This window comes from Mytilus trossulus, chromosome 13 (genome assembly GCF_036588685.1).
Source record: "Mytilus trossulus isolate FHL-02 chromosome 13, PNRI_Mtr1.1.1.hap1, whole genome shotgun sequence".
Taxonomy (NCBI): domain Eukaryota; kingdom Metazoa; phylum Mollusca; class Bivalvia; order Mytilida; family Mytilidae; genus Mytilus; species Mytilus trossulus.
In genome coordinates this window covers 62,356,323-62,379,548 of record NC_086385.1, presented here as the reverse complement: position 1 = coordinate 62,379,548, position 23,226 = coordinate 62,356,323, and the positions used below count along the sequence as shown (strand labels likewise).

Genomic DNA, 23,226 nt, shown 5'->3' with positions numbered 1-23,226 from the left:
GTCTGATTCATCTGAAAATTTCAGGCCAGATAGATCTTGACCTGATAAACAATATTACCCCATGTCAGATTTGCTCTAAATGCTTTTGTTTTTGAGTTATAAGCCAAAAACTGCATTTGACCCCTATGATCTATTTTTAGCAATGGCGACCATGTTTGTTGATAGATCAAAACTTCGGATACAATTTATAAACTAGATACCCTAAGGAACATTCAGTTAAAGTTTGGTGCACCTGATTGTAAATGAAAAAAATAATTTTTATGGACGGACTAAAAAAAGTTTAAAGATTTAACTTCTCACACTCTAACACAAAAGAAACATCCCTACAGCAGCAAATGAAATTTATAATGTAAAGAAGACATCATTATTCAATGAAACATGGCATGGTTTATAATTAATCAGAATTTACTTTTGTAATTTTCACTAAAGATGCATATAAGCTGTGTTGGATAGAAATCTACCTCATCCATGTACACATATACATATGTAGGGCATTCAAATACAAAGTACAAGATACCTTTGTTTATTTTGTAGGGTTCTAATATATCGACTTAAAATTACAAACAGGTACAGACTTTGCATTGAGATTTTTCAACTCCCAAAATAGGTTAAACTGATGTTTTGTTATCCATTTGCATAAGGTTGATGTCTATCCAATGCAGCTCAAATGTTGATTGATGAATGATTGCCCGATGTTTAGTGGGAAATAATTCACTTGTGTAATACAACCATATTTCAATTAAAACTTACTTTTCAAATAATAATAAATTCTAATGCAACTTTGCAATGGGGGATAACTCTGGAAAATTCCAAAACTGATAAAGAAAAAAAATCAAATAAAAGAAATAAAGGAAAAAAACACTTAAAAAAAGTTTACCATGTTGAAAATAATAACAATGGTAGATCAATTCCTTATAAATGACTATGAGCACATGGAGGCTAAAAAAATAGATATTTTGAAAGTGCAATTTAGACCACAATTTAACAAAACATTTATGGGTGTAGGATTGTAAAAGTATTAGGAAGCAAATGAAGAACATTTAACTAAATTTGTAGGCAGGTTTAGCAGGATTATGAGAGCCATCTTGCACATAGAGCCCCCATTGGTATTTTGAAATGTTGGCAGGTATGCCACTGGCCAACAAACATGCACCCATCTAATATGTGTTAAATATATAAAGCCTGCACTGTAGACCTTTAAACATAAATTATAATTTAATTGAAAATCTAAACTAAATTGGGTTGTACATAGACTTGCTGCATGTTTATATCAAAGTATTGTACAAAGGAAGACAACTCCAACATTTTTTTGACACAGCAATCACAAATCTCAGTATAAACATGATAAATTAAAATAAAAATTTGGCACAACTATTTTTGAACATGTAATCAATAAACTAGACAGATCCTTAAAATACATGTTATTCTAAAGTACATTGTTATCTATAAACTAATAAATGAATTAAAAAAAAGTGTAAAAAGCTAAGGAAATTTATACAGAATATGATAGCACCAATATATCACCTTAGAATATTAATCACAGAATAAAAATAAATATAATATCAGTCTATTTCTACAGATCTGATAAACAAAATTATGCAATGATATCAAAGATAGAAATTAAAAAAAAAAGTGGCTGATTCATTCTTTTAGCATGATTTTTGAAATTCCTTTTCAGAGGTCTTTATAGTAATTCCAAAATTTGATAAAGGATAGGCATCTTAAAAGATAGCAAACCTCAAAACTGTTAGAAGTTTGTGTTTTGTGGTTTACATAAATAAAAATAACATCAGTCAATTTTTACAAATCAGAAACACTTGATATTAATCAAAGATGGAAATTAAGAAAAAAAGTTAGTGACTCAATTTGGAGATTTTGATATACTTTGAAACAATCATTTTTTTTTCTTTCAATTTCTTGTTATTTTAAATCAATTCTTATTATGAATCAATCTCAACCGGTTTTCAAAGTCCATAAAATGTATTGCAATAAGGGAGATAACTTTGAAAATCTTATTTTTTAACCTCAATCCCTTAACCTTACAAACACCTCTACTAAGGTATACTGTTTGAGCACACGAGGCTAAAATATAAATTTAGATTGCTTCCCCTCCACATGGCTTGGTTTAAAAAAAAAGTTGTACTGAATTACTGGGATGGAGGATAAAATTAAGATTTTCAAAGTTACCTCCCCTATTGCAATATATTTTGTAAAGAAAAAAAAAGTATTTCCTGTTTGCCTGGTCAACTTCAAAGTAAAAGAGGTTGGGGAGGGGAAACACAATTTTTCAATTAAAGCCTGATAACAGAATTATTAACCATATACAAATCTAAAGAATTATAGATATTTTTAAGGTGAGTAAACTATTACAAAAAAAGCTAAAAACAAATATCAATTTTTAAAAACGCTTTTAACCAATCACAGCACTGTTTTGCATGATTTCAAATATATTACCCAGAATGCTTTAATTATCATACAGCAGTATCCTTTACTTCCTGTTCCATTTTCACACCAGCAGATTCACCACTATTGAATTCAGAGTCCTTTCTTAAATCTGGATCAGATGAAAATATTTTATTAATGGGCGTAGTATCTTGCAGCATGGCTTCTGCAGAGGAACATTTCCTTAATTTCTTCATTTTTAAAGGATTTGTTTCAAATGCTGCGAGTAGTTCATGAAAACTGTGAGGTCTTTCTTGTTCCTCACTGTCTTCACGTTTTTTTCTCCGAATGACACAATCCGTTTGATTAAAACGTTCTACATTTGACGAGTTTTCTTCCTCTGCATTTTTAACTATTTTATCTTCCTCAACTTTGTCCGGACTTGTGGCGGACTGTTTACGTTTCGGATGCTTTGGAGGTTTTGATCCATGTGTTGATTGCACATTATCATCAGATGTTGTTGAAGTTACATAAAAGTCATCAATTTTATCATCAACATTATCAAACTTTATATACGACGACCTATTTTTTGTTTTTGTTCCATGTTTTTGCTTACTATGTTTACCTTTACTTTTAAATTTATCATTGTCACTTGTAGATTTTGTCATTTTTTCACAACCAACGTAACGTAAGTCAGGAGCACTAGTTGAGTGATCCAATTTAGACTTTTCTCTTCGTTCATCTTCACTAGAACTGAAGAACTCCATGAGTAGAGCAATTCCTTTTGTTATTGTCTTTCTACGAGCTCTTCTCGACTCTGCAGAGCTCTCACTTGATTCAGAACCTTCTCTCGATTGTCGATCTTTTGACTGAAAGTTTTTACGAAGGACTGCCACAGGAGGTGACGAAGGTTCAAGTGTTTGTGTTTCTACTGTACGTTGGATCATACACGCTGGCATCGACTTCCTGTGTGCGAGATTGACATTACGTTTAGCTTTACGTACAATATGACTATCAGACACATCCTCTGACTCACTGCCACTTGTCTTAATAACTTTTATCTCCCTTTGTGGACTTACTAACTTAATATTTGCTGTACTACTAACAACTTTTGGCTCAGAATTTGATTTTGTTTTCAATTTCTGCTTAAATCCAGAAGCAGGTTTTGATTTCTGAGCAAAATCTGTAGCAGTCTTAGATTTTACTGTGACAGGCCCACGATAATTTGAAACAGTGTTTGTTTGTGTATTTCTAAAGTTTGTTTTTTGTTGGTTGTTTTCATTCTTTTTATTTTTGACACCAACTAACGCCGAAAAAGAGCCTGAACTTACAGTAAACACTTCAGACTTTTGAACATCACGACATGTGTTTGGCTTTGTAGCCTTTTTAGCATCCTTCAATTTACTCTCAAACTTTTGACTGATGTTTTTATCAGCCGTGTTATCAGAATTTTTACGAAATTCATCAAGAAAGGACTCAATTGTGGTTTCAATCTCTGCAGCATGCTGGGAAGGTTTAGATGGCGTCTCATCTTTCGAAACTTCGTCTAACAATGTCTGAAATGACTTTGTGATGTCATCAAATTCTCTCTGCGTTTGATGATCAATTTGTGCTGCAGAGTCTTCTTGAAAATGTCCAAATCCCGAATCTGATTTATTCCTACGTATCTGTGCAGGGGGTATATGTTGTCTATGGGAAGGTAAAGTCTGACTGTGACTCATAGAGTCCATTGTCGGTTCCGATAGTTTAGGATCGTCCAGATGTAGACCATAATATATCCTATCAAGTTCTGTCAACGCCTCATTTAACTTGGCCCTTTGTCGGTCTTGTTCTTCTTTAGTATGGATATTAGGGGGAGTTTTTACAGGTTCTGTTGGCGCAAATTTCCTGAGTGCAGATAAAATGGAATCCAATCTATTTTCGTCCGCATCCACAATTTTACATTTAATCTGTGACAACTTATCTTCCACATCCCGCGCCAAGTTTTGTAAATCTTCTATTGATTGGTTGAATTGTTTTTCAGTTTCAGCAAAACTTGACGCAACAGATTTCTGACTTAGAGTATCATCAGTTTCTGATTGTTGGTCGAATGCCAACCCTGTGTTCATTAGCCTCTCACTCAATACTGATGGATCTAGCTGATAATTTCCATTAATTATATAAGGAAATTGTGTTATATCTGGATTAATTGGAATTTGTTGATTATTTTGATAGAACGTCATATTTTGATTTGATTGGTTAATATTTTGATTAAATTGATTTGATTGGTTAATATTTGGATTCTGTTGATTTGATGTCTGATATACATTTTGCCCTTTCCAATTTGGATGTGATGGATTCTGAGTAAATGGTATCTGATGCACCTGATTTGGAATCTGTGAACTTCTGTGCATCTGATTTGGTACCTGTGAAGTTTGGTGCACCTGACTTTGTATCTGCAAACTTGGGTGCACCTGATTAGGTATCTGGGAATTAGGGTGCACCTGGTTTGGTATTTGAGAATTATGGTGCATTTGATTTATCCCTTGTTGACCTGTATGAGGCTGAGTTTTCATTTGAGAATGAGCCACTTGTTGATAAGTTGGGTAAATCCACTGAACATTTTGTTGAGGATTGTTCGTCTGCTTTTGTTGCTGAGCTGCCATTAAATTTCTCTGTTGATCAAAATATTTCTGACTGACATTCTTACCAGTATTTGTTTGAATATTATTTTGCTTCATTTTTTCAATTGGAATATTTCTAACAATATTTTTTGGCACATTTGGCGATTGGATAGAGGATGAAGAAGCTGAGCTATCTACAGCCTGATTTCTCTGTGGTGCTGGTGTTTTCTTCTGTAAAGAAGATCGTATATCATCCAGTACCTCGTCTAGAGCCTCAATACTACTTTTAGCAGCCACAGCTAATTTGAGTGGCTGAATCGTTGGAGTATGAAAGACTTTCGGTTTCGGTTGAAAGGTTGTAGATGATGTTTGAACAGGTCGAGTAGAAGTTACAATTGTTGGAGCATAAGATGTGCATGATCGGATTTGACTAACAGGTGGAGACAACTCTTGTGATCTGTCAGGGGGAGAGAACTCTTGTGATCTGTCAAATTGAGACAACTCTTGTACAGGAAACTGGAAAGCTTGACTATTCCTTACAACAAATGTTTCTGTACCATCTACATTCTGAGCAGCGATCAGATCATCAAAGCTTGTCATTTGCTCTATCTGTTTCCAGAACGGATCTTCATGGAACGGTATAGTTTGTAAGGTTCTAGCTTTAACACGTTCTATACTGACTGGTCCCTGTCCACTCTCGAGCTTAGGAGACCAGACCTCAGAGTTTGTACCAGTTTGTGATGAACTGTGAATATTTGTCCTCGGTAATGATTGAGATTTCTGTATTTTTATAGAGGATACTTTTTCGACATGTACAGGATTTTGAATGTCTATATTTGAAGCAGTATTTCCCATGAATTTATACTGTCTTCTTTGTCGTAACGGTGTAGATATGAGTGGAGTTGTATTCTCTGTAACGTCAGTACTCTCGTTACCACTAGCGTCAGAATTAAACTTTCTACGGAGATCCCTCACTGATTCACTTTTAATTTCCTGTAATTCTGACAACTCCTCCTCGAACCTAGACAAACGAGATTGTTTCACTTCTTCCACCTCCATATTCTTTGGAGTAGGTGGCCAAACTTTTGTTGTATTCTCTTCAATGACATCACCTTGACCTTTGTCTCCATCTGACTCTTTTGAACTTGACCTTCGGATCACTTTTGCTCTTTTTTGAATATTTACAGGTTCATAAGTTGTCCTCATATTTTCTTGTTCTATTTTTGGTTGTTGGACAACCCTAAACAAACGATGAGCATTAGTTTCTGCCGACTGTACTTTAGGTTCCATTTGTACGGGGGCTGTGGCTGTCTGTCTCTGTGGCTGTGGTTGATGAGCCACAGATTTTGTTACTGTAACAGATATTGAAGATACAACACTAGGGGGCGCTTGCGGTTTCCAAGAATCAGGAATTCCTCCTTCTGATTCCATAATGGTTGTCAAGGGAACAGGTGATTTAGATTCAGTCGATGTCGGAGGAGTACTTTTCTTTTTCATAAATTTTTCCCACTTTTTAATTCGATCTGTCACTTCAATATCGTAGTCCACATCTGAGAACATTCCCCCCTCCACAGCTGACGCTGAGAGGCTCATTATATTAGGAATTTGATTTGAGTGCGGAAACTTTTGTGATTGATAATAATTTGGGTTCTGTTCAGGGAAATAGTTGGGTGTTCTGAATGTATTTGCATAATTCATCCCAGATTCTCCCCAATTTAACTGACTATCAGATTTCGACATATCATTTGAAAGTTCGGCTGTTGATCTTCTTGGAAGATAAGGACTATGAGAAGCAGATTGGAATTTCCTTTCGACTTTCGGTACACTATTTTGAAATATATATTCCTGACTTGGCGGTAAGGTGTAAGCAGACGGCGGTGTACTTGACTCTGACGTACTATAAGATAACCTGTCATACTGACTGGACTGTATGCTATGAGTATCAGACTGCTGTTCTTTAGATGAAGGTATTTGTAGTCGTAATTTGACTTCATTTTGAAAAGCACTTTCTCGTGGGGCCTTTGTACTGTCTAAAGAGGTTGACCTTCGCTTTTCGACCTTGTTATAAATATCACTTTGTTGTGTTGGAAACATTCTTGGTTGACTGGCAGAAATTTTCTTTAATTTCCCACTCTCCATTTCACTTTCCAGATACTGAATGTTTGACTCAATCAACTCATCCAGTGAATCGTCACTGTGAGATTTACGTTTAGTTCTCCCTTTCTCAATCAACTTTTTTACAGGAATTTCTTGATATGGCTTAGAATCATTAAAATTAGATTTCACATTACTATTATTATCCTGGTTTCCATAGTAACCACTTTGTTGTAAATTATTATTTTGGAAATTCCATGTGAATTCACCATTAGGTCCTTGGTTTGGTTTCCCTTGATAATAAGTCATTGGCTGCGGCTTTCCTTGGTAGTAATTTACATCGGTCGGTTGCGGATTATAATTAGAAAAATTTGTTTCCTGTTTCGGTATTTTCCGATATGGTCCTTGTCCTTGACCCACTTTATTTGAAGTCTGAATGTTGATATTTTGGTTACTATGGTGATCCTGAGTGAATCTAGTGTCAGCTGGATGTTTATTTACATTGCCTTGTATGTACTGTGATGAAAAACTGCCCTGACCTGGACCAATAGGTCTTAATGTAATTTGTTCAGACGTGGATGAAGATTCATTTTCTTTGTTTTGATGAATGTCGGCTGCAAGCCTTTCCTACAAAATAAATAAATATTAAAGAAAAGTGTCTATAAACTTAAAAATATTTGCATGGAGCTTATTTTCTTAAAAAATTGACAATGGACAAGATGGTTTGTTGCGCTTATTAAGCCAATACTAAATATTAATGCATCTAAATCAGGAAAATATACACTTTGAAAGTAGTTATAGGGTTTACCATATCAAACAGTAATGATTGCCCCATAAGATATACAGAAAAGAATGTTATAATATTTTACTGTTCCAACTAAGGGCCTTTGAGTTTTATTTTTTAATTTTTCTTATTCGAATTGTTTAACATTTGTCATTTGGGGCCTTCTACAGCTAACTATGTGGTATGGGGTTTGCTCATTGTTGAAGGACATATGCTGACCTATAGTTATTAATTTCTGTCATTTGTTCTCTTTTGACAAGTTGTCTTATTGGCAATCATACCACATCTTCTTTTTTATATTTCACTTTTACAGATGTCTACTCTGTTTCTTTGTTTTGATTGGTTGCTGTATCATTTTATCTTCATCTCCATTTGTTCATATTGTATATATGAATTTGCATATCATGTTTTTAGTTATCAATCCAGTTTTCAGATACTTCTGTATAGTTTACAGATGGTGAAAATCATATTTGTGGTGCAGCAGGATTTTGAAAAGAGCAGAATTCAAATATATAAAATAGTGGTGATACTGTGGATTCATTATTATTCGTTGGATACCAATTTTCGTGGATTTCGTGGGTACAGGAGAACGACGAATTTAAATGTTCAACAAATACCACATTTTATATAGGCTTGTATATAGAATTCAGCAAGACAACGAATTTAAATTTCCAACCGAATGACCCATTGACATTTTTTTTTTAATTTAAACTCTTGCTTTGGTATCTTTTATATAAGGGAAATTACATTTCTGCTGTTTTTAAGAGTTTAAAAAAACCTGCAGTTATCTCCCTTACAGCAATACTTTAAACTTGCTCTCCTAATTGTCAGTAAGACGGCAAAAAATAAACCTCAGAAGTTAAAAGTGAAATTGTAATTAAGTTGGTTCTTGTTGGTTGCTGTCTATCAGTGGCGGATCTAGAACTTTTCCTAAGGGGGGGGCTCCAGTCATGCTTCAATGATTCCCTATGTAATCAACCAAATTTTTCCTACGAAAAGGGGGGGGGGGCTGGCCCTAGTGGCTCCCCCCGGATTAGCCTATGTCTATCAATTTACTTTTAAGTTTAAATCAGATGGTTGTCTTTGTGATTTGAATTGTATCACAGCTTATGATTTATAATTGTTGCTGAAGGCTTATATACAATGATCTACATGTATTTAGTTATTTAAATCTAGGTCATTTAGTCTGGTGAAGAGTTGTCTCATCTACAATTTTAAACATCTTCATATTTATACATATATCTATTTTACCATTAGTGACTTTAGTTTTATGATGTTGTTAGATTGCTGTCTCATTAACACATACCCCACATCTTACTGAATTCATGCTATAAATTCTATTTAACCTTCAGCAATGAATACCAGCAAAATCAATATTGTAAATTCTTATGTATAAAGTCCTACCCACCAAATGTATTTTTTGTAAATCAAATTCATCCAGTCTCTCGGGCAGTTTTGATGATAATTTAGCTCCTTGTAAAGCTCGCTGACGTAATCTGGAAATCCTGAATTCTGGGGAATTTAGTTCTTCATCTGAGGTCACCATAAGGTCAACCCGTTTATTCCTCATTTCTTCCAATCTTTTAAATTTATCCTTTTGCGAGCCCCGATCAACATTTTCCTTATTTCCCTGAAGGTCAAGGTAATTTGGTCTTCCATGATACCCATTTTCTAAATTATTTCCTAGTGATTTTCTTTTTTCCTTTTTGCCAGCCTGTTTAACCATATTAGGATTTCTTATCCATTTTTTCTGAAGTGTTTCTTCCGAATCGCTTGAACTGGTTTTAATGTCTGGGAAACCCCCTTCATCAGATTGAGGCTCATTGTACATGTACAATGAATGTCTGCTCTGCTGATCAACTGGTTCCTTGCTATAACTTCCACTCCTTCCCTTTGTACTGTTTCCATCTTTTTTATTGCTAGAGTTGCGTCCCTTTGATCTACCCTCACTTCTGGACCGCCTCTTAGCGTCCTGTGTCACCTGGTTTTTATTATCGTTACGACCTGCCCTCTGAGGTCGTCTGTCGGCCATGTTGACATCATCAGGAGTGTCTGTTCCTGTAATATTTACAGACTCATTTAAAGATGGCTCCGAACGGTGGATATCTGAAAAATCAGAAAAATATACGCATTATGTTGCTGTATATCATAATTTGTTTTTCATTCATGCATTTTGTACATAAACCCATCTGTTAGTTTCTCATTGACTTGTTTTAGATTAATGTCATGTCAGGGTTTTTTATAGTTGATTTTACTAATTGTTGAAGGTTGTACAGTGACCTTTTTTTTTTTTTAACAACATAAATAAATATTTATTTCAAATATTGGCTTGTTACAATATCATTCAAGAGTCCAAGCTCCTCCTGATGTTCCCTGTTACAATCCACTAATCACTCAGGGTAGTGATTAGTTGCAAAATACATATTACATTTTTTACATCATATTAGATATATATATTAGATAATATCAATTAATCACATAATATGTTTTCTAATAGTTGCTAAAACATTACTTTTAACCTTCAAACATACTCTTCTATTGAACTCATTGCGAAAAATTGAGTAAACATTGACATTTTTTGTCTTTTGATCAGATATGTAGTAGGCTTTATAAATTGAAAAGCCTACAATTGTTAAAAAATAGTTTAAGTCAAAATATTCTTCTTCAGAAGTTTTATATCCAAATACTAAGTGTCTTAGTTTTACCTTAAAAGTTATTTTACTGTTATTTAAAACTTCATTTATTTTATTCCAAAAAAGTTTTAAATACGGACACAGTATAAAGAAGTGATCATAATCTTCTTCTTGTGTACAAAAATTACAAGAACTATTGTTTACAATTTTCCACCTGCATAAAAGTTTCTTTGTAGGTAGAATATGTTGTAGTAATTTCCATCTAAAAATTTTAAGTTTATTTTCTTTTAAATATTTGAATAAAAATTTATATAGATAATTTTGATATAACACATCATCTATATCAAATATACGCAGCCATTTTTTGGGTCCAATAGCTGGTTCAATTTTTTTATTTATCAGAGACTTATATACAAGTTTATTTGTTAATGCTTCTAATTTTATAGGTAAACCATCCAATATAAATTGGTTTCTTTTTATATTAACAATACTTTTTATAGAATTTTCCGATTTTAATATTGCTGCCCAGTCTTTTGGTATAGATTTCTTAACTAAATTAATTTCAGCCATCCAGTTTGACTTATTTTTTAGTTTATTTAAAATTATGTCTTGAGAAATACAACCTTTTTCATCTATGATATCATTTACATAAATAAGATCGCTTTTAATCCAATATTTTAAAAATATAGCTTTATTTTCAAATTTAATAAATTTATTGTTCCATAATATTTGTTTTCTTATATCTGTAAATGTTTCTGGTTTTTTTGTTAGACCTCCACCAGTTAATTTCCAACATTTAATAATATCTTTATAAAATTCTGGGATATTTTCAATGCTTTCGTCTGTCTTATCCCCACTGTTTGTTTGAAACACTAACCAGTTTGACCCAAAATTATAAAAATAGTGTTGAGGTATAATTGTCCAACTTCCTTCACAATCATTTACTAATCTTTTTACCCACATAGCTTTTAGAGCGGTGAAATAACTTCTGATATCTATCATATTCAAACCCCCCTTTTCATATGGACTAATAATTGAATTTCTTTTTACTTTATCTGGTTTATTATCCCAAATAAATTTAAAACAACTTTTTTCTATTTCTTTTAAAAATTTCTCTGGAACTCTGCAAGCAGATCCCACAAAAGTAAAAATGGGCACAATTAATGTTTTAATTATCAAAATTTTTCCAAAAATAGTAAGATTTCTTTTTTGCCAAGAATAGAATAATTTATTCATCTTTTCAATCTTATTTTCCCAATTTAGTTTATCACATTCCTCCGTACAATGCCCAAAGTAAATGCCAAGAGTCTTAACTGGTCCATTGCTCCAGTTGATTCCCTCAATTTTGTCTTTACAAGATTTAAGTTTTCCTACCCATAACCCCTCTGTTTTGTTTCTGTTTAATTTCAGCCCTGAATAAGAACCAAAAATTTCAATTTCATTCATAGCTACTTGAACATCATATTTAGAACAACAAAATAAAGTAGTATCATCTGCCAGTTGCGAAATTTTTATAGTATGATTTTTGCAATCTAATTTGACTCTGATACCTTTAAAATCAGTATTGCTTCTTAATCTGGAAGCCATAATTTCCACAGATAAAACAAATAATAATGCAGATAAAGGACACCCTTGACGTATACCTCTTGTGTTTTTAAAGACCTCAGATATCCAACCATTATTCATTACACATGTTTGAATATCACTATATAAAGTCTTAACCCATCTTATAAAAGATTCGTTAAATCCAAAATGTTTTAAAACTGAAAACATAAAATTCCATTCTAGAGAGTCAAATGCTTTAGAAAAATCAACAAAGACTATAGCCCCCTCAATTTTGTATAAATCAGTAAAATCTATAATATCTTGTATCTGTCTAAGATTAAAACCAATAAATCTATTTTTAACATATCCAGTCTGATCTTCTTTAATCAGTTTTGGTAAGATTTTTTTCAATCGTTGTGCTAGAGCGTACGATAGAAGTTTCATGTCAATATTTAAAAGAGAAATAGGACGGTAATTATCTAGTGACAATGGATCACCTTTTTTAAATAATAGCGTTAATACACTTGTACGCTGTGAATATGTAAGTGTTTGATCTTTGTATCCAATATTAAGAATGTTTACTACTATGAACTTTAAGTTATCCCAAAATTTTCTATAAAATTCAACGGTTAAACCGTCTAATCCAGGGGATTTATTAAGTTTCATTTTATAAATAGCATCTGAGCATTCTTCTACTGTAATATCCCCTTCGCAAATTGATTTATCATTTTTATCCATTTCTTTATCGAGTTTTGTCTCAAATATATATTTGTCGCTTGATGTTTTATCAGGGTTTTGCGTCGAATATAACTTTTTATAGTATTCTCTAATATTACTAAGTATATCACTTTGATCCGTTAAAATCTCACCATTTTCCCCTTTTAATTTATTGATTGACTTTTTTACCTGTCTCTGTTTTTCTAAACCTAAAAAGTACGAGTTATTTTTTTCCCCAAATTCAACCCATTTCTCTCGTGATCTTATTTGAGCACCTTTAGCCTTTTGTTCATAAATTTTGGCAATATTATTTTCAAGTTCTTCAATATCTTTATCTAAAACGTTATTCTCAGATTCTTGTTCATCTCTTATTTTCAATTTTCTTTCTAATTTTTTTTCAAGAGTTCGTAAGTTTTCTCTTTTAAATTTTGCTTTAGATTTACAATAAGCTATAGTTGCCTCCCTTATCTTTATTTTAAATACATCCCATGCTAAACCAAGGTTTTTTAAATTACGATTACCCATAAAGCAGCTTTCCATTTCTTGATTAACTAATTGTATGTAGTCATTATCTTCTAATATAGAATTATTTATTTTCCAGTACCCCCTACCCTTTTCTGATGCACCTGTTCTAAACTTCATAAAAACACTTTGATGATCCGTAGAATCAATAACTGCAGGTTTAATCTTACAACATTCTACTAGTGGTATGAAATCTGAACCTATCAGAATCATATCAATCCTACTTGCCTGTGATTTATCTTTTCTTCGCCAAGTATATTGTTGTTTATTTTTATTTGAATATCTCCAAAGGTCTGTTAAATTATTTGTTTTTATTAAAGATTTTAAACTATTTACTGATTGGATATTTTTTACCTCTGGACGAGCATTTTTCCTGTCTATCGCTTTCATCGTATCATTGAAATCTCCCCCCATTATCGTAATTCCTATCCCTTGTTCTTTTAATGTATTATTTACTTTTTTGAAAAATATATTTCTATTACTTTTACAATTAGGTGCATATATACACATTAGTGTAAAAACGCTTTCATCAATTTCTACATTTAAAAGAATTAATCGTCCATCTACATCGTTATGTTTATTTATCAACTTATAATTCAGTGACTTTTTAATGAGAATAGCCACACCCCTACTAGAGGTCGTTCCGTGACTGCAAAATATATCAAAATCTGAATTATTTCTTATTTCCGTTTCTATGTTTTCATTAAAATGAGTTTCTTGTAGAAAACAGATAGAAGTATTTTGACATTTAATCCATTCAATTACTCTGTCTCTTTTAACTTTATTTTTAGTACCATTTACATTTAAACTACTCAAGTTTATTAGAAATTTAGATGCCATTTCAAAGTATATTTTCATATAATTTTATTACTTCCTCACAAAACTGTCCTTGCCTGCAAACAATACAATTAAAACACATGTTTATAACAATCATATAGAAATCAACAATGCATATCACTCTACTTCTATAAACATAAAAAGTACAATTCATCAAGCTACCTAAAATTACAGGTAGCAAATAAAACACGCTACCTGTGAATACGGCATTTAATTTACCGGCCTGATTTGACCTTGTTTTGTAAAAATCAATAGACAATAAAATTGACACTGAAATAATCAACATCCACGTGTGATTTGTTACAGCCTTACAATGACTACTTGAATGGATATATCTGGTTGATATGCGTGTCTTATTCACATTATGTGTGTGCATACTTTTATTTGAAAAAGTGAAATGGAGAATATAAACAAATTTAGGATAATAACGTATGTCAACTACATCGTTTGCTTTTAAAATTGTGTTGGCTATGCTTACTAAAAAAGTAAACTGTTCGCAAGATATTTTACTTGTACATGTATCTATTAGGAAATTCAAAGGAATATTCAATAGTGCATATCGTGGATTTATTACATGTACCGCAACATTCAAATATGCTTCAAAAATATATTTTATTGAACTACAAATACAGTATAATCTGTATGGATGAATACGCTGACATTGAGGTAAGTATTTATACATTCTAAACAGTGAAAAATTGAATATTAATATTGTATTCAGTGTTCTACTTAATGTCAACAATCGTTCATTTACTATTAATAGCACACAGCATGTGTATACTTGCGCTAAAAATAGCGCAGATAAAAACCCACTTACTAGTAGTATGATAATTATATAAATAAATATTCGCTGTTCGATTTTTTTCAGCGATTGACCAACAGTAAACACAATAGTTGTAAATAATATTAAAGCAATAATGCACATCGTGCATACATGCATTTCATGAGATACTTCATTGAAATCAAAAATAGTTGGTAATATATTTCTTTTTGACATATACATCTCACACTTTATATATCTTTTGTTATAGCTTAGCAAAGCCTTAAATAGAATAAAGGTTTTGAGTTTGCATTTATAAAAACATGCACATGAGTTGCATTTATGACCAATAGTCAACTTCACAATCAACAACATCAAAACATTGAAGTTAACTCTTATAAAGAGCTGAAAACTTTTTTTAGTATTAATTTTAATTTTTTTTTGGTTTATATTATACATGTATATAGATAAAAGATCATTGTACTATAATATTTACATTAAAATATTTTACATTGTCTATATGACTACAATTATTAAGCTTTGGCCTTCTTGGGGCCATTACTACCAGTAGTTCTGTCATGTAAGTTCTCTGGGGGTGTAGGTGGGGTATGATGCTGAGACAGATTCCTGCGTTGACTTTGCGGTGTGTTCATAAATTTGTCTATATATGATTGTGCTTTGTCAGAATTGCTTGAACTTGTCTCATTCATACTAGCCTTAACCTTTCCTGGTTTTGCTGAATTTGTCTTATTTGCATTGTTTGAACTAGTGTCTGTTGTTTTTGTATTTCTACCTTTTGGTTTGTTTGCCACATTTGTTTTTGGGTTTAGTTTCTCAGTCTGTTCAGTTGACTGAGAATCATCTACTGTAACAGATTCATCTGTGGTCACTTTTTGTTCTTCTTTGTTGCTTACTACTTGGAATGCATTAGGACAATCCATCATTTTGTGGCCTGGTAATTTGCATTTTCTACACACCCAATCATTTGGGCAGTCATACACAAAATGACCCACTTGCAAGCATTTATAGCATGGTTTTGTATTGCCATCACTGTAAGAGCCTCTGTTTTCAAATTCAGGTTGCCCACTATGCATTACTATGGCCATATATTTGCCTATTTGTAAACTTCTAGCTATAGGTTTGTCTAACAACTTACTAATAATAATTCTGTCTCCAGTTTGACAGTTGGTGATTTTGCCTTTTACCCTTAACCGTTTTCTATTAAGACTCTGTATGTCACAACCTTGTAATGTAAGGGCTCTATGTATTTGACCATCATCAGCTGAAATCGGCACACTTTTCACTATAATTCTGATGGTATCTGGTTGTAAATTGCCTGGATTTCGGGGATTTTGAGAGTGCAGGGGAACTTGTCTGCCACGCAAGTTCATTCCTGTCACTAACAGAGACAGTTTGTCCTCCTCGTTATCCATGTAAATGCGCCACATATCACGGATTCTCTGAATACCTTTTATCCGTTCAGCTGGAATTTTTGTATCAATGGCGTTGTATATTTCTATGTTCGTAAGCCATAGGGGTCTCGGTGGTTTAACAGAACCAAATACATCGGTATCTGTCAGAAATATGGGTTTTATATAGTCACTTGGATCATGTGATTCATCTGTAGTATAATCAGCCCCAACTGTTTTGTTTTGGTTTGTGTTGGTGTTTGTATTTGACAGTACATCAGAATAGGACGCCATATTTGTTTTGTTTTGATTTGAAATGTCTACCTCGGGGTCTAACAACTCTTCTTGCATACCTTGCATGTCTTCCATAAGACGTTTAAAACGATCTTTTGACATCTTTTTAACTAATGCCTCAATTTCTGGTTCCATCTGTAGTTTAACTTTAAGAAAATTATATTTTTTCTGGAACGGTATCTCACTAAGCCTTAGCCATAAAGGGACATCACTCACTCTCCGTACAGTGACCTTTGGTGCCTAATTTATATGTCATTTGATGTCTTGTGAAGAGTTGTCTAATTGGCAATCATATCACATCTTCTTGTTTTCTTCATAAAAACTGGTACCAATACTGTATCTTCATTGAGATTAAGCTGGTCTAATTTTGCAGACAAATGTTAGTTCATTGTATAATATCAATGCAATCTGTGTTTATAATAGACAATGGCTTTTGCTCATTGTTGAAGGCCATAAAGTGACCTGTAGTTTAGTTGTTTACTCAAATAGGTCATTTGGTCTCTGGTGGAGAGCTGTCTCACTGGCAATCAAACATACTCATCTGTTAACTTTCTTTTGTATTTTTGTTAGTTCTTTTGTGTGCTTAGTACGGCTCTGACATAGAAATTCAAAAATACCAAAAGCATTCAATGACTAATGTTTTTCAAAACTAATTTTAATATTTTCTTGGTATTGTTGTCTTATCTTAATCATCATTAATTAACCTTTCTTTTCCTATTATCTGATATATATGCAAAATAGTATAACACCTCTGTGTATAAATATTACACACCCTATACTTGTCACATGTTGGCAGTGTTACCAGTTAGTGTATATTTAATATGTACAAATATTACACACCCTTTACTTGTCACATGTTAGCAGTGTTACCAGCTAGTGTATATTTAACATGTACAAATATTACACACCCTATACTTGTCACATGTTGGCAGTGTTACGAGCTAGTGTATATTTAACATGTACAAATATAACACACCCTTTACTTGTCACATGTTGGCAGTGTTACCAGCTAGTGTATATTTAACATGTACAAATATAACACACCCTATACCTGTCACATGTTGGCAGTGTTACCAGCTAGTGTATATTTAACATGTAAAATGAAGGAAAATAGATCCCTCAATCATCAAAGCCCCTGATAACTTGTAGATGAAGAAGTAAACAAGTTACATAGATGTAGATAATACAGTGTTTTATAGAGAATGCAGCAAGATTCCATACTGAGATTGCAAATCTATCTACATGATAAAAACAAAACATCTTAGAATAGTTCTGTACTTGGCAGGATACAGACTGATACTTTTGGCATACATTCTAATTTTACTTGTTCAACTCATAATTTAAAATCAAAATTATAAAGCAAAACTCTTGACATAAGAAGATGTGAGGTTGGTTTTGACAACAAATTTGGTTAAATGACCAGAGGCGGATTTAGGGGGGGGGGGGGCAGGGGGCCCGCCCCCCCCTTTTTGGGAAAAAAATTGGTTGCTTATATAGGGAATCACTGAAGCGTGACTGGAGCGGGCCCCCTCTTAGGTCAGTCAGTGGGCCCGGCCCCCACTTATGAAAATTTCTGGATCCGCCACTGAGGACCTTCGTTGACTACCCATGATGTCTTGCAAGGTCATTACGTGTAAATAAACTGTTGACCCAGAGATATGTCTCGCCTCATTGTTATTTTTATAGTAAAATGCAAATGTTGAAATCTAAATCGTAACTGACAACATGAAAAGTGTAAAATATGTGTGCACTGTTGCATGTTTGTTTATTCTACATTGGCTAGAGGTATAGGGGAACTGTTGACATCTCAAAAAACATGTTTAACCCTGCATCATAATTTGTGCCTGTCCCAAGTTATGAGCCTCTGGTGTTTGTTAGTCTTGTATGTTATTTAACTTTGGTTTATCTATTTGTTTCGGAGTTTAGTGATGTCCATTTATGATGATCTATTACATATATATAGGACACACGTTTGTTTTACAGCCAGATGAAGTCTTCCACCAGTAATGTAAGACCAATTGGTAGCTGTTTTCAGCTCTTTGACACTTTCTTATTTCTGTCCGCAATTTTAATTTACAATTTTGAACAATATCTATGTAATATAACATGTTAACTCTAAAGCTATCTAAACATATGCATTTACTTTTCTACATTGGCTAGAGGTATAGGGGGAGGGTTGAGATCTCACAAACATGTTTAACCCCGCTGCATTTTTGCGCCTGTCCCAAGTCAGGAGCCTCTGGCCTTTGTTAGTCTTGTATTATTTCAATTTTGGTTTCTTGTGTACAATTTGGAAATTAGTATGGCATTCATTATCACTGAACTAGTATATATTTGTTTAGGGGACAGCTGAAGGACGCCTTTGGGTGCGGGAATTTCTCGCTGCATTGGAGACCTGTTGGTGACCTTCTGCTGTTGTTTCTTCTATGGTCGGGTTGTTGTCTCTTTGACACATTCCCCATTTCCATTCTCAATTTTATGTATCTAAGTAGATATAAGGTGAATCTGACCTGCTACAGTTTCTAGTTGAGAAGATTCTATGGAGGGTGTTGGTGTTGGCGGTGGCTGTGTTTTGTTTGTCTGAGTTTGTTGTTGGTTTATAGACTCTGTATTTGATGCTAGGCTAGATTTTGATCCCCTTATCTGCTGTCCTGATGTCTTGTTACCATGGTGATGTTTAGAGCCTAGACTTTTAAGTTTCTCATCAGCACTCTGAAAAAGAAAAAAAGCTTTAAATTTAGTTTTATATATCATTAGTGACCACCCATTATCCATGTTATCTGAAACTTAAAATGTTAACTGACCAGACCATATATAACAATGTCAACGTTTATTTGTTAGGTCTGACAGATTTCCCCTAGAATATAATATGACTTTTTAAATTTTGCAATAATTATAACATACATTGCTAAACAGCACATTGACTCAGCCTAAGGCAGTGGATGGCACACTGACAAAGACTACATTTCAGGATGCCAAAATTACACACACAGGCACTTGTCTCAAAAAAAAATTTCCTATATACCTTAATAAAATTTCCCACATTTATTTTTAGCCAGACTGACTGACTTCTGAGTCCTGCTTCTAATGATCCCAACAACAATGATAGTTGTGTCATATATACCATTGTGTAGATAAATCAATTTAGATTTACGGCATATTAAGTTTAAGTAGATTTGACAACCGAGAAATAAAAAAAATAACGGGAATTTGGGACTGGGTGTCATTATTCAAAAATTTAGTTAAAGTACCTTGTGTTATATTAAGGTATATGGGAAATATTTTTTTTGAGACAAGTGCCTGTGATTACACAGCCTAAGGTGCTACAAGGCACATTGACCAAGGCTATGGCACTAGATGGCACATTGGCATTCTGATAATGGAGTATATGTATGCAGGTTTTTTTCTGAAATCGCAATACTTAAATCTTGCATTTTGGTTCATTCTTCCAATATCTCAATAATCAATAAATATATTGATTTCTAAATTCACACTCACTCTTATCCCACACTTATAGCAAGGGATTTGGGGGGTGGGGGGTTTGAGGGGTTCATATGAATTTTGCTTGAAAAAAAAGCACTGTTAAAGTTGAGTATGATTGTATCTACCCACTACTTTTGAAATATTTTAAATGACAATACATTTGTATTATCATGGTGCACATGAGAATAATCTTTGTTTATGGGTTAGGGTTATGTCTGTTAAGAAAGGTCATATCATAAACTACAGGCCTTATTTTTTTTGGGGGGGGGGGGAATTATAACTTCCATAATTTGTAGGGAGTTTTATAACTTCATGCAGTACCAAATTCTAACGCTACACAGAATAAATTCTGAAGTTACATATACACTAAACATAACACTATATTTCCTGTCTGGTTTTTTATTTCAACAACTAATTAACACCTGAAATTGTAGTTTTCACATGAAACAAGGAAGTAAGAAACACCAGAGATGTGCATGTAATTCATTAATTGGTAAAAAAGAAGATTCTCTCAATATCATAGATACCTTAGGGCAGAACATAACTTTTTTGCCCTCCCCCTATTTTCCCAAAAAAAATCAAAATTTACTATCCACAGCCAAATAGAAATAATCAATAAATGACCACTGTTGATAATTAACTAGGAATTGATAGTAAATAGCATATACAAGTTAAATATGTAGCATATTTTTAGTCTTATATATATAATACAGAAAAATGCAAAAAAAATTAAAATTAAAGTTAATTTTGTGTACTAAGTTACAATTGTATTGTGTTACCCATTCAACAAAATGAAAATCTTATTTGAAACATTAAACATATTAATGTGACTGATTGATTTTCTCCCCCCCCCCTATTTTCTCAAATATCCAAAAGTTAACTTTTCTTTTATAGATATAGACATGAGCCTACAATAATTTATATATTAATATTGGTTCTTATAATCTTAACTTACCACATATATATGTGCAGATATAGATAAATAGACAGACATAAATTACTGTAGGTGGCTGACTTAAGTCACCAGTCTATGATTAATTATGAACAGAGGGAATCAGAAGTTAATCAAGAGAGGCAATTAAATGATGCTAGAGGGACATTCAAACTTACAAAATGAAAATAAACTGACAAAGTCATGGCTAAAAAAGAAAAAGACAACAAACAAATAATAGTACCTAAAACACAACATAGAAAAATAAATAACAACACCAATCCCACCAAAAACTGGGGATGATCTCAGGGGCTCTGGAAGGGTAAGCACCTGTTGTGTTGCTCATGAAAGGTCACATGCATGAAAAGAGAACAGGACTGTAGTTACAAAATAAGAAATAATACTAAAACGGATATATTCCATAAAGGTCAACAAACTTATGATGGCTTCCTAAAATTTACTGAAGGGATGATATCAACAAGTTGAATTATTCTCTTCTGGTGCAGTTTTCTTTTTATACATATCTGTAATTCTATAAAATGCATCAGCTGTCAGTATTACAAATTCTGTATGAATCACAGGAGATTTTCAGGCTAACTTCCAAATACAAAAGTAAACAGGTATTTATCTCTACTTCTATCAGTTAAAGTTTCATGCAGCTAAAATATATATTTTCTGAGTAAGAGGCTTGGTAAAACCAAAATAGATATATAAGAAGATGTGGTATGAGTGCCAATGAGACAACAGTCTCCATCATAACTTGTAAAAGAAAACCATAAAAAGCATGATTCGTTTTGAAACCAGGACAAGATTGAGGTCATGTTTTCAAAATGAAGTAGAAATGTACAAATGATTGAATCAGATGATATATATACCCTTAACAATTAGGCTTCGATCTATATTTATAGGTAGTTCATATATTTTCCCTTTGATATTACTGCCTTATATATTCGAGTATCAACGTACTGGCTGTATCACTGAAAATATTAGGCAATACATTGTGTGGCGTCATAATTACGGATAAACAGAAAAATAGGTAGTTTTGTTTTTGATACTGACTATATCATGTGGAATATCTAGACGAACCCTTTATTCCACATGATATATAGTCTGATCAGCAGTATCAAAAACAAAACTATGGTACCTATTATTCTATATGCTTGCCCTTTCTGCAATAAAGATATCTTGTATAAATGCTTGTAATATAAGCCACCAGAATTTCAAATTTTCAAATTTTCTATTTTATGGAGGGGCAGGGGGCAGGACCTTTTTCGGGATGTTGGGATTTCACAATAGACCAATTACACAGAAATAAACAACTATAGGCTACCTTACAGCCTTCAACAATGAGCATAATCATGCACAGCTATAAAGACACAAACCCCTATAAACTACCCCCCTTTTTAAACAAAAAAAATCGCCCCAAACTAAATTAATGTTAAAACATTTTCATGGACCTCAACAGTTTATTTAGCCATGTACATATCAATAACAAATGTATTTATGATTTAAAAACTAACCTTAACTAATTCCTAAACTCCATATGTTAAAAATAACACTCAGTTTTGGTGGTATGATCCCAGCATTTGATATCAGATTATTTATGAATGTTCTTCACTGAGATATAATTTCATTTGATGTCTACCATTTAATTGAATATTCAAATCTAGAAATCTTAACACCAATTCTTTATTAAATATATTTTTGCTAAAATTCCAGAGATTCAATCAACACAGTTTAGAACATCCAGTTTGCATCAAAATAATTACACTATACATAACTTTTGTGTATATATTGTTTTCCTCTACCTCAAATCAGCTCAAAAAGCCTAGAACACAAGTTTTCTTGGAAACATATTCACATGCAAATCAAATAATTGATCCTTAGTAAATTTCTTAAACAGACCAGAACACCAGTTTTCATGAAAATATTTCCATATGCAAATCAAATAAATCAATCCTATAGTAAATTACCACTTTCCCTTTCCTTGTACAGTGTAAACAACTGACCTGTTTTCAATGATATATTTTGCACTTTTTGTCTGATAACTTATAAACCTCCCATAGATCTTAAAGATCAATTTAACAACCCTTATCATTGCACTCTTACAGATTATCTTGGATTTGTTCAGCAGGTAGAGATATATATTCTCTATCCAGGTAGAGATAATCTCTAAGCCATGTGTTTTGTGCAATGAAGCATAAAATTTCCCCATGCCATGATTTCTGTTTC

At 32.9% G+C, this 23,226-nt stretch overlaps 1 protein-coding gene across 1 annotated transcript in view; it reads right to left on the bottom strand.

Annotated features, from left to right (window-relative positions):
* Positions 1-1,496: 1,496 nt before the first annotated feature.
* LOC134694557 (uncharacterized) overlaps positions 1,497-23,226 on the bottom strand; it is a 32,243-nt gene continuing 10,513 nt past the window's right edge. The window contains exons 2-4 of the mRNA XM_063555571.1: positions 19,091-19,292; positions 9,272-9,969; positions 1,497-7,706 (exon numbers count right to left, since the gene is read on the bottom strand). Coding sequence (XP_063411641.1) covers positions 2,472-7,706; positions 9,272-9,969; positions 19,091-19,292 — 6,135 coding nt within the window. The 3' untranslated portion in view covers positions 1,497-2,471. The remainder of the gene's footprint in view (positions 7,707-9,271; positions 9,970-19,090; positions 19,293-23,226) is intronic.